We start from the raw sequence: 13,298 nt of genomic DNA, 5'->3' as shown, positions 1-13,298 counted from the left end.
GATGGGCCCTGCAATTTCGGTAGTGACCAAGTCCGATGAAGGGGAATAGCAAGTCAAAATTTTGAAAAACATCAACATTTTTAATTTTTTCTTGACTGGAATTATCAGCATAGTACCTATACTTTTACCTCATGGCCTTATCTTGCCCAAACATAACTAAAAACTCATAATTTCGACTTTAATCGGCACCGGTTTATTATCTTTTATTACTGGTAGAATGTTTATTAACGTTTTTCTCTATTGTAAAATTTTTTTGCACAGCTTCCCGATAAATCAAAAATTTGTATGACATATATGTCGTGTAGTATTCACTCGGTTTTTTTTGAAAAGCTAACATCGACATCTATGTTATGCTAAGAGTCGTTTGGGTTAGGTCTACCTTGCTCTGAATTACGGAGCTTCACAGCAAACTTTTTGAAAAACTGACTGACATTTGAGATTTTGAAATTTCAAAATGAAATTTCTCCAAGAGGGGTAACACATATTGCTTCAAATTTTAGCATAACACAGCACTTTCATATTACATTCTAAAGAAGGCGTTTGGATTGAAAAAGAGGCTTCACAATTTTGAGATTTTGCATTCCCCGTGTCGCTGCATTTTTTCTCCTTCAAATATACAATCTGCAGGGTAGTGGGTAGAACAATTTGTTTTGTATAAAGCATAGCGACGTCTAGCGACTGTGAAAATTTCATGATGATGGGTGTAGCCATCTGAACGTTAGGTTTTTGACTTGCTAGTTCACTTAACAAATGCGACCCATATACCACTACTATACATCTACGTTCTTGAATACTTTTCTACATCTACTTGAAGTAGTTTTGTCATGTTTTTGAAATGGCTTCTTAGCAACGCTGACTATTTTGACAACCTCGGCACATGATTGTTCTACACTGTAAATCCGCAAGGTCGTATTGAACACTTCATAACACTTTTTTCTGCGTACAGACACACTTTTTGGGCATATAAACGCATTGGGCCATTATCGTCGCAACGCTTCTGCGTATTTCTCCGTTTACTTGTAACACTTCGCCACTGCGGCTTATTTTCAAGAAAATTTATACTTGATAATGTATCATCAATTTCGCATTGATAAACCATCGGTACGCTTGGAGATCACATTAAATCATGTTATATGTAAAATAATATTACTCACTTGAGCCAGCACTAAGTTTAAGGGTAATATTTCATTGAAATAGACATATTCCCCCGTGACGCAGAGGGGTCACCACCTTCGTTACGGTAGAGCGCGCTCGATTTCAGTTTGGATTTGAATTAGTGGTTCGTCAGGCTTCAGACGGAGAGTAGGGTACATGATAAAACTTGGCGAAATGGATATATTGAAGCAGTTTCTACTACCTGATGGCGTAAAGGATCGTAACATCCATGTACTGTAAGGTATGGAAATGCGGTAAATGTTATTGAATATATGTAATGTGAGAATAGTCATAAAATGAACTCGTTTTGACATTGCAGTAAGGTCGTTTGTTTTAGATGTTTTAGTAAGCTACTGATATCGCTCATTCATATGAATGTTCTTTAGATGTTTTGTAGTATATGATTCGTCTGATCTTATTGCTGGATGATCGAGCTTCGAATCTGATAATATATCATGCTGCGACCAGGTCCAGTACTACGGTACTGATGGGAAGCTGCTATAGAAGTAACTTTTGTGACATAAGGATAAAGGGGTGTTCTCTTTATCCACACTGAAATATCCCTATGTAGGCGATATTGTGGTCCATTGTGGACAAGTACTGCAACGTCAGCAATTGAATGCCGGTATGACAGTCATGCAACGGTTTTCATTGTTTTTGAACTGCAACACATTTTACACTGTCCTGTTTATTCTAAGTGGTAAGGTGTTAACTAAAGCGATTTTTTTGAAATGTCAAAATAAGGTCAAAATTTTGTCAAAATTGTACCGTTAGGTCAAAAATTGCCAAAATTCTTTACAAAATCAAAATTTTGTTGGCAACTTGCATTTCGTTTGTATCATAGATGATTGCACTATAGAATGTAAACGTGGAATGGCAGCGACCGATTTTGCAGCTTCATTCCGCTTCACTGAAGCTTTACTCAGACTTATTTTACGGCAGCTATACTGTAGGATTTATGACAATCCAAAAGTTGTCTTCCAGAGCTCAGAATTTACTGAATCTGATCTTGATCGAAAGCTACTGTCGCACGGATTCCGAAAATATCAATCAAAATAGGGTCAGGCTCCGCACTTAGATGACAAATCACCCTCAACATCTAAAATTTGCATTTTTCAGAACAATCGGATGAACGCACAACAATGACCATAACAATGACCCATTGCGGCTCTTCGATTGTTCGGACAATGCCGATAATTCAGACTTGAAGGGCGAATTCTAAGCGGCTCAGTGCCTGATCATATTTTCATTTACATTTTCTGAGTCAGTGTGACAGTAGCTTTCGATCAATACCAGATTCAGGTAATTCTACGCTCTGGAAGACGACTTTTGGATTGCCATAAATCCTACAGTAGCTGCCGTAAAATAAGTCCGAGTAAAGCTTCAGCGAAGCGGAACGAGGCTGCAAAATCGGTCGCTGCCATTCCACGTTTACATTCTATAATTGCACTGTCGATGAACTTATCATTTTACAATTTACATCTTGTAGCCCACTTTATAGTCCCACCGTTGTAGACGGACCATCGTCTGGTCATTGTGAATCATAAATTGTCAAATGAAACAAATACTCAACATAGCCTATTGCACTATCCTAACTGAAGCAAGACTACGTGGGCATTGGTTTTTCTATTAGAAACCGTATGATGAAAAATTGCGATGTAGACAACTTTGTCATAATGAGAGAGAGAGTGCAGCGGACGCACAACTTCAGTGTTGCCGGTCAACAACTGCAGCTGGTGAACGTTCTTTCTTAATTCTTGCCACGCTACTTAGTTAGGACAGACACTTTCTACCCGAAAATGTAGGAAAGTATCTTTCGTTGTACTACAACAAATTTTTAATTATTTCTACCATAATACGAGATGTAACTAATACTAGAATTATTCATAGGTCGAGATTTCGATAAAATAAGTTCTTTTTCATGTAAAAATATGTCAATTTTCATGCTAAAAGATTTTTTTCAGGTCAAATTACTTCGGAAGAACAGACAGCCCCAGTCAGAACTAAAGATAAGTTCCGGTAATACAATTCTAACACTATGTGAGAAACACCTAATTTAAGTACATGGGGTCAAAATTAAGTTTTTCATCATCAAAATATGTGTGAATTTGAATTTTTTACTCAAAATCTTACCTTTTTAGGTCCAAAAAATCGCCCCAATAATAGCACAGCCAAACAAACAATCTTTTTAACAAACCATGGATCACAAGGGGTAGTATTTGTTTTGCCCAATCCCCCATTTGACTTTTCTGAGTTTATTGTGATACGGTAACTGAACTAAACTCTATGTTGCAGGTAGGATGTATTGAACTTGGCACCTTTTTGATATGCATTTGCTGTATGGAATATTGGTAAGCATCACGGTGTTTTGTAAAGTGAACTGGTATATCCTTAGAGAATGAATTTGATTATGTTGCAATCGGTTATCTTTGTGATAAAGATTTTTATGAATGTTTGCTGATAAAATTTCACAGAAATTGTTAACAATTCAGGAAGTATACTAACTGTGCCAGAGTAAAATTGGTGGTAACGTCATGTGCAACTTTCTATTCCATTAAAGACACCCTTCTGTCACGTACAACTTATTGCAGAAAAAAATAACTGTATCCAGTATGATATCTGCGTGATTACTGAGCAGTTCATTTGTATTGCGAATTTTCGCAACAAATATTTTCTTTTCGATAGTCTTGGATTGATCCTCAAATTCGTCCAACTGATGTCTACTCTTTAAAAAGAGCCCCCTGGGTCTACCGTACCTGCGCTATCAGACAATGTTGACAGTGACGTGAGGAGTCGTTCGTAACGGGTTTTGTGCCAGCACAGTCATCTTATGCGATGCAGACCTTCTCAAGAACCCATGGATACATGTGATTATGTAAGCCTATTTATTCAATTTATATATCACCATTGATAATGTAATTTGCTAGTTTTTGCAGTCCTACTTTTCTCACGAACTATCTCGCAGAGTAGCTTACGGACTATTCGATATGAGCTGAAAAAGGCTTCATCTGTGTACACTGTACAGTGTACAGTGAACTGTATACTCTGAACACTGAAAAGGGATGTAGTTGAAAGTAATGAGCTCGTGTAACTTGTACTTTAACTATTGCTTACTGAACTATAATGGACTAGGTCAGTGGTTCTCAACCTGGGGGGTTGAGCACCTCTCCTGCGCTTCTGTAACCTATTACCTGTGTGAAATATTTATATTTACTTGTGCATAAAATTTACAATTTTTCTTTGGTATTTATTGTATTTTCTAGGAGCAGCAATTGGATTTGACCAGTACAGAAAAAGAGCCGCCATGGCATGCCACGAATCAGAGACTCATCAAGCCTGGGTTGCGACCGATGGAAAGAATATGGAAAATGCCTTAAAGTGCAGGTAGTATGTATTGCAAATGGCACTTTTTTGAAAAAGATTTGTTGTTTGAAATACTGGTAAGCATCGCAATGTTTCGTAAGTAAACTGGTATATCCTTAGATAATGAATTTGATTCAGCTGCATTCGGGTATTTTTATGAATGTTTGCTGGTAAAATTTCACTAAAAGGATTAACAATCCAGGAAAGTATGGTACTCGGGCTGGAGTAAAATTGGTGTTAAGGTCACATGCAACTTTCCATTACAATAATTAATTGTTCTATGAAAGACACCCTTTTGTCACATACAATACATCCAGTCTGATATCTGCGTAAGTAAATACTGAATGCTGGTAATGTCTTATTTTGTGATAATATTGTTGATGTACAACGTTCTTTCGAGTTCTCCACTAGTTGCTGACGATTATACTATATATTAATATATTATATACTATTCAATTTTATATTGAAGTTTTGTACCTCGAAGAAGCTGTTCGAATATTGAATAGTTCCCTTGTATTGCAAATTTTTAAAACAAGTATTTTCTTTTCAACAGTCTTAGATTGATCCTCAAATTCATCCAACTGATGTTGACTCTTCGAAAAGAACCCTGGTTTCACCGTGCCTCTGCTAACAGACAATGTTGATAGTGATGTGAGCAGTCATCTGAACAGATTTTGTACCGGTGCAGTCATCTTTTGTGATACATACTTTTGCCTCAAGAACCCATGGAAACATGTGATTATGTAAGTCTATTTATTCATTTCATATATCACCATTGATTATGTAATGTGCCGGATTTTGCAGTCCCAATTTTCTCAAAAAACTATCTATATATGCTATATTAGCTGAAGAGAGGCTTGATCTGTGTACATTGAACAGAGGTGTTGTTGAATGTGAAGAGCTGGTGTAACTTGTATTTAAACTACCGCTTACTGAACTATACTTGGAACATCAAATGGAGATCATTTCCTATGTCGTGCTAGTTCCAATTAATTTTGTTAGTTAAATTTAATCAGGAATGAAGGATTTTGAAAGATTGAGAACAGTTACAATTACCGCAATGAAGGAAAAGTATTCAACACCTTCGATAAGATGTCACAAAGTTTTCGTACTAAAGACAATCAATGTGTCCTTTGTCTGGTATATTTTCTCGTCTCAATCCGAAGCACCTATAAAATCTTGGAATCAAAGTTATGTGTAAAGCCTACCGTATGTCAATTATAATAATGGAAAACCGAACCCATAGGGATAACAATTCTACTACATTTATTGTCGGATCTTGTTTGCAATCAATTACATTTTCAGCGAAACGAGGTTGATGAAGTCAACTGTCATCTCAAAGCCAAATTGAGAGACAAACGAATATAATCCAAGACCCAAGCGCATGTCTTATTGAAACAGGTACCGTAATCTTTCTTTTTTGTGGACCATACAAATTTACATAGACCTGCGACGTTCTGCTATAACTGTCATTTTGAGTTACAATTCTGCATTCTCACTGTTGCCTGTGCGTCTGAATGTCAATGTAAATGTCAAAATGGCCGAATTGAAAAAAAACGCAGACCTGATTCAAGATGTTTTTATTAGTCGTTATGCTAATTTTAGTCCTTCTTCCTGTTCAAATCTACAACAAACGATAGGCCTAGATTGTTCTTAAAGTGAATCAGTTACAGCAATTCAGCTATATAATTCATATATACCTCATAACTGTGTGTTTTGTTGAAGATGATGATTTTCATATCACTTGAGACATTGTTAAACTGTTTTATATATTATACATACTGTACAAGCTGCTGTACTCATCTTTGATCATATAATAACTCTTGTATATTGGTTTCAAAACTGACTCCACCATGTGCAGTGTCTTAGGCCGCTGGCTGTATGAACAGGTCACTGTAATACACTCTGCTATGTCTGTGAATTGAACTGTCATTGCCTAGTAAAAGTACAGATTCAGAATTTCATCATGTTCGACTTACAGCAGATTGTGGTTTATCATATGTACAAGTAATTGAAGTAATGTTAACAAAAAAAAGATCCAAGACTGTTTGTTGTTGCTTGCAAGAAGTTGCACAGTGGTGAAACTTTTCTAGGTGGTGATGGTTTTCCTTCTGGTAGACAGATAAAGAGAGTTGTTTGATCACAACTAAAGTGATCAAAGTTGAGCATACCCTCAGTGACTTGTCTTTTAGTTGGGCGTATTCCAGAAGGAAAACCATCAACACCTTGAAAAGTTTCTCCAATATGCAACTTCTTGCAAGCAACAACAGTCTTGGATCTTTTTTTGTTAACATTACTTCAATAACTTGTACATATGATAAACCACAATCTGCAGTAAGTCGAGCATGATGAAATTCTGAATCTGTACTTTTACTAGACAATGACAGTTCAATTCACAGACATAGCAGAGTGTATTACCGTGACCTGTTCATACAGCCAGCGGCCTGAACCACTGCACATGGTGGAGTCAGTTTTGAAACCAATATACAAGAGTTATTATATGATCAACTCCAAGATACACCAGAAACCAGAACACTTTCAAAATGAGTTATCATCACTCTTACTGGAAGACTCGAGGTTGACTATCAAAGTTCTAGAATATTCCAAAGATGAGTACAGCAGCTTGTACAATATGTATAATATATAAAAACAGTTTAACAATGTCTCAAGTGACATGAAAATCATCATCTTCAACAAAACATACAGTTATGAGGCATAGCCTATGTGAATTATATAGCTGAATTGCTGTAACTGATTCACTTTTGAAACAATCCAGGCCTATCGTTTGATGTAGTGTTGAACAGGAAGATACCCGTTCCACCAAGTTCATGACATAAAGGTTTGTGATGATGTACTATGATGAAAGTTCAATCGTTCTCTCTTCCTCATCATAATTGTGCTACGTTCATATAGAAATTAATTGATAGATCCCGCCGACCATAATTTTGTTGTTAAAGCAGCAATGTAACAAATTGTAACATGCAAATTGGCATTGCAAACTTGGTCAAACTAACCAACATTTTTAATGGCGCTATAAAAATCAATAATTTGCTTATAACTTTTTTTCAAGACAAAGTTCTATATCAGTGAGATAGAAACATGGTGCTTCCGCAGCTTTTAAGCCCAAAACTAGCTTTCTAGCATAAGCGGTTATTGAGATATGGCAAAATCAGCTATTTTCGGCTCGTTCGGTGAAATTGCACGGCCACTAGAGGGTGCAAAAACCTGAAATTATGATAGAAGTGATTCATTTGAGATTTGGGACCAAATATCAAAGGCACTTTTTGAAATTCAAATTTTTCTTTTTTTCACTCTACCCTATTTTACATGTATCCGAACGCCTTTCCTAAGCTTGTGTAACCTGCGTGTGTGAAATCTTTATATTTATTTCTGCATAAAATTTAGAATTTTCATTGACATATTCAAAACTTTGGAATTTATTCACATTTTCAAGGAGCACAACTTGGAGTCGACCAGTAGAAAAGAAACAAACGCCATAGCACGATACGAATCAGAGATTGACCGAGCCTAGATTGCAGCTGATGGCAAGAATATAAAACTGCTTCAGTGAAAATGGAGTATTCAGAAACATTCTTGACGTTTTGAGCTGCTACGCATTGGATTGTCATACCCTAAAGGAGTGGTTGTCAAACAGGAGAAAGCATTTGAAGCGACGTGAAGCCGCTGTAAACTAAAATCTTTTTCGCACATGCATGCATGGCAGCTTGTAGTTATTGCTCAGTGTATGGTCAGAATTTAATATTTGAATATTCTCTCATCAACAACCATTACCGTCACTGCCATCCAACTATCCGTTGGGATTTCTAGCGTTCCGGTTGCTTTATTAAATTTTATTTTACGACAACAAGGATGGTGTGAAATGTTTTGCTATCATATGGGAGCGTGTCCAAAAATTTTTAAGAACCACTGCCCTAATGACTTCCATATTTCATATTTTGCAGCAGACTGGTAAATAACAACAAAATCTTTTCTGTAAATCTGCAAAATTTGTATGGACTCAAATGAACGATTTCTTTGTTATTTAAACAAAAGTGATTGGCATTAAGCTGATATAAATACTACTAATGCAAGCCCTACGATATTTTTTAGCAGGCCCAATTTCATTAGGAGTGAAAAAATACTTATGGTTGTTTATCGTGGTAGTGGTAGTGATACTGATACATTCATTGTTTGTTTGTTTACAATAAAATTAGAAATTTACAAACCGTAATTTGAACAGTTTTAAATAAGTTGTAATGATTTGTGTTGATCATGTTTTCCGCTAACGGGCGTAACCAATGAATTTGATTCCATGCCCCTGTCACGAAAGTTCAGGATACTAAATGATATTTTTTTATCACTATCCCTAATTCCCTATGCATTCATTTTCATCATTGAGCGATTTGCATGATATTTGTAGTAAGTTTGCTCTTAATCATTTGTGATGTTCGTAATTTCATCGACTCTTCCGGGAACGGTTTCAACTGCTGATCTGAATTTATGAAACCCTGTCACAGCAGCTATTGGAAATTTCAATGTTTGCACGTATTTAATCACCCAGGTTGGGTATTATAAGCGTCATTTATTCATGAATCAATAAAATCTGATTTTACTTTGAGCCCTGCGTTCCGGTGACTAGTCAACCAGCCACTTTGAGACTGAACACTTTTTAGGTAAACACCTTAAATTTGAACACTTCGCAACACTTCTAGGCGTTCAATTTTTGGATCACGTTTCGTGTTCAATTTTCCGGGTTGAGCAACACTTCAGAATTTACAGTGTAAATAGGGCTGCATTTAAAATAAAAGGTGTTTTAAAACATATTTTAAGCACTAATGACATCCCAAAATATATTTGCGTTTATTTTCTGAAGTTGTATGATTATGTCATAATTGCCTTCGGACGATATGTAGGCCTACTAGGTATAGTCCACGTATTCGTTATGGAATATTTGAAAGCCTCGAAATCGTCGTCGGTTCAACAGTTATAGCACGTAATTTTATATAACTGGAACGGAATTAATGTTCTCATTGTGATGACCACCGACGGTAGAAATGCTGCACGACGATTCAGTCCTGGTCAAAGATATTTTTGGCCCAATAGGACGGCTTACAAACATTTTTCGTCAAAGGAGGCATATTGGCCGCTATAATTTTTAATTGTAATTCACAAGGCTTCGTAGATCAATGTCCACTCGACGAGACGTCATTTGAAAATTCGTGTCGTCATGACAAAAAATAATAGAAGACAAGGGTAATATTTTACACATGTTTCTTTTAAATTGATTTTTGTTTTAAATGCAATCTTAATTGTGGTATGTTGGAGTGGGCCTATATTTGTGACAAATGACCAATGAACATGACCAATACATGTTTGTTACATCCAATGTAGTCCCAACTCACATAATTTTCATAAACTAGCTTTATCTTAAAACGTTGTCATATCTCAAGAATTGAGTGAATCGGGATACCGCGGTTTACGCGGCAGTTTAACCGTACGCCTGTTTCCGAAGCATGACAATACCGGACGTATCTCCACTGTGATTGCTGTGAGAATTAGGGCCTGGTTAACACTATCGTGCCACTTCCTGACCTGAATGATATTAATCATTACTTGTATCTGAATCAGATCGATATACGCGCCCTACGCGCATCGCGCAATTGACGTAAGTATCAGTGTTTTACAATTCTGTCTGTAGCCTAATTATCTGCGATTATAAAGCTCTTCTATTGTATTTATTATTTTGCAATCGAGAGTTTCGGGGAGGAAAAGTACCAAATATGCAGCGATAGTACAAACAACACTGTAAACCAAATAAGGAATCCTCATTTGGTAAGTCACAGTATAATTGGCAACGAATGGCGCCAGCATGCACCCGATTCTTGCCATTGTTGACATGAAACCGAGTCCTACATTGCGGACAGTAGTTGGATACAATTCTGGTGTGTAAACGTACAACAGAGTAAAGGCGCCTTGCACGCCCACCTTAGCTGTCATCGATAAGAGAAGTCTGTATCCGTACATTTCCTTGAGTCCGAACAATACGAAGGTTGCTACCATACTAAGAGACGCAATGATCATGAACCCTGTCATGGTACGTTTTCTTCCCCAGCTTTTCTTATTCATGAAATAATGACAGAGTGGGGCAGAAGGCAGTTGACTTATGGCAGATCCAGCGAATGCAACGTAAAAGTTCGAACTGAAAGCACCAGCGCCGAGAGTGATGCAGTAAAACACAAAACCAGTCGTAAACCACAAAAAGCCTAATACAAAGGTTCGTTTTCTGAGTACAGGATGCGTTAATATATCTGTAAAGGAGCCGTTGGTGCGATTTCTCAAGACGTCATCCGCCATTGGTTCGGAGGCAATGTAGGCGTCATATTGCTTTTCCGTCAGCTTATGTCCATTACGCCGCGCAAGGGTCGCGACTGCGGAAAAGGCGGAGCCCCGACGGCCACGCGTTGATAGCCATCGTGGAGACTCTGGCTGTAGAAAATAGAAAGTGAATCCGAACACAGCCGGTAGTGTAGACACCACACAAAATGTTCTCCAGTCAGGAAAACAGTACGCTACTGCTTCCGCTGCTAACATCAGAACACCGAATACGGTTGATGAACATATTCCAAGTGGTACCCACGCGCTCTTAGATGCGGCCTCTTGAACAAGAATGAAATTAATGACACTCAAACCTCCAACGCAAAATCCACTCACTAATCTACACGCCGCCAATTGCATCCAATTTTGTGTTAATCCTGCAAGTAAAGATGAACTGATCACCACCATATATACCCAGAAACTGACTCTTTTTCGTCCCAGAGAGTCGGACAATTGACCGCAAAATGTTGTCCCGAACATAAAACCAACGAAAAATATCGACTGAAGAAACCCCGTAACCCATGTTAAATAGGAATCAGTGAAATTCCACTCTGTTCCTATTGTCCTTGCACCGTCAGCGTATGGGTTAACCTTGAAAGCGTCTTGTGGGATTGCGATGAACATCATCAGAAATACTTGGGGCGCATCGATATAATCGACCAAAGCGTATAGTATAAACGTCGGTTGCCCGACATATGAGCATGCGACACAATGAAAAACGACAGTTTAGCATGCGACGCTATAGCATGCGGACACATTAGCATGGTAACACATGAGCATAGGGACACATGAGCATGAGGACACATGCGCATGGGGACATATCAGCAGAGTGAAACATGAGCAAGGGGACACATGGGCATGGAAACAAATTAGCATGCGACACTTGAGCATGGTTACACATTAGCATTGACACTAATCGACATGGTTACATATGGGCATGGTAACACGTGAGCATGGTTACAAATAACCATTGGGACACTTCAGCATGTTGACATTTGTACATGGTGATATATGAGCATGGTTACATATCAGCATGATGACAAATGAGCACGAGGACACTTGAGCATGCGACACTTGAGCATGCGCCACTTGAGCATGCGTCACTTGAGCATGCGACACTTGAGCATGCGACACTTGAGCATGCGACACTTGAGCATTTTTCATATATTAGTGTGTAGTTAACTAGCGTCGAAATCATGGATTTATGCCAGTCCGAACATAATATATATCCCCTCCTCCAACCCCAATATCCCCACTCCCAACTTTACTACCCATCACCCCAACCCTGATCTTGTGATACCTTAACCCTAACGCAAACCCTAACCGTAACCGTAACCCTAACCGACCCTAATATCCCTCTCTCCATCACCCCCACCCTAATCTTGGGATACCTTAACCCCAACCCCAACCCTAACCTCAACCACCCTAATATCCATCACCCCAACCCTGGTCTTGGGATACCTTATCCCTAACGCAAACCCTAACCCTAATTTGGGGATACCTCACCCTTAACCCTAACCCTAACCCTAACCAACCCTAATATCCCCCTCCCAACCCTAATACCCATAATCCCCGACCCTAATCTAGGGATACCTTAACTCTAACCCTAACCAACCCTAATATCCATCACCCCCAACCCTAATCTTGGGATACCGTAACCCCAACATGAGCCCTAACCGAGCCCTAATGTTCCCCGTACCCACCCACGGCACGTAAAACTTCCCTATCAAAAGAGACCCGCAAAATAAAATAATAAGTCCGTGTCAAAATGCGAATTTGGAATCGCTTTCGTCTCCCAAAAGGATATATGCTTTTAGTTCGTCTGATACGTGCAAACGATACCAATATATGTGGAACAATGACAACCCTTATCGCTTTACCGCGATTTTTGGAGCTTTTCGCACAAATCTATATGGTCACATGCTCAAGTGTCGCATGCTCAAATGTCGCATAGTCAAGTGTAACATGCTCAAGTGTCGCATGCTCAAATATCGCATGCTTAAGTGACGCATGCTCAAGTGACGCATGTTCAAGTGTCGCACGCTCAAGTGACGCATGCTCAAGTGTCGCATGCTCAAGTATCGCATGCTCAAGTGTCGCATGCTCAAGTGTCTGCATATCCACGTGTCGCATGCTCAAGTGTCTGCATGTAGACGGGTCGCATGCTCAAGTGTCGCATGCGTAGGTGACCCCATGCTCATGTGCACCTTTGCTCTTGTGTCCCCATGCCCATGTGTCCATATGCGCATGTGTGCCCATGCTCTTGTGTACCCATGCTCATGTGTCGTCAAGGCTCATGTATCGCATGCTCATGTGTCACCATGCTCAAGTGGCACTTACTAAATTGTCACCATGTTGAAGTGTCCCTATGCTCACGTGTATCCATGCTCGTGTGTCCCTATACT

General features: G+C 38.7%; 1 protein-coding gene and 2 long non-coding RNA genes across 4 annotated transcripts; 1 reads left to right on the top strand and 2 right to left on the bottom strand.

Annotated features, from left to right (window-relative positions):
- The first annotated feature begins 2,561 nt into the window (after nt 1-2,561).
- LOC145444806 (uncharacterized) lies at nt 2,562-8,021 on the top strand. 2 transcript variants are annotated; one of them, XR_013916797.1, is made up of 6 exons: nt 2,562-3,506; nt 3,841-4,030; nt 4,419-4,539; nt 5,072-5,261; nt 5,824-5,919; nt 7,973-8,021. It is a non-coding gene; the product is annotated as an uncharacterized LOC145444806 (long non-coding RNA). The 2 variants fall into 2 exon arrangements; XR_013916796.1 differs by lacking the exon at nt 2,562-3,506 and having other exon boundaries at nt 3,514-4,030.
- A 2,163-nt stretch (nt 8,022-10,184) lies between these two features.
- LOC145444804 (solute carrier family 22 member 15-like) lies at nt 10,185-11,569 on the bottom strand. The gene has a single exon (XM_080322819.1). The coding sequence runs from the start codon at nt 11,518-11,520 to the stop codon at nt 10,222-10,224; it is 1,299 nt and encodes a 432-aa protein (XP_080178945.1). The 5' UTR covers nt 11,521-11,569; the 3' UTR covers nt 10,185-10,221.
- Nucleotides 11,570-12,019: 450 nt separating this feature from the next.
- LOC145444805 (uncharacterized) lies at nt 12,020-12,919 on the bottom strand. The gene is made up of 2 exons (XR_013916795.1): nt 12,355-12,919; nt 12,020-12,193 (listed from the first exon to the last, which is right to left on the bottom strand). It is a non-coding gene; the product is annotated as an uncharacterized LOC145444805 (long non-coding RNA).
- Nucleotides 12,920-13,298: the final 379 nt, after the last annotated feature.

Source organism: Botryllus schlosseri, chromosome 8 (genome assembly GCF_051294905.1).
Source record: "Botryllus schlosseri isolate E-star chromosome 8, Bs_hap1, whole genome shotgun sequence".
NCBI lineage: Eukaryota > Metazoa > Chordata > Ascidiacea > Stolidobranchia > Styelidae > Botryllus > Botryllus schlosseri.
The sequence above is the reverse complement of the archived record's forward strand: the minus strand, read 5'-3'. Positions and strand labels throughout refer to the sequence as shown.

Excerpts from the sequence above, each read along its gene's own strand:
- LOC145444804 (XM_080322819.1), bottom strand. The coding sequence starts at position 11,520 with ATGATGTTCATCGCAATCCCACAAGACGCTTTCAAGGTTAACCCATAC.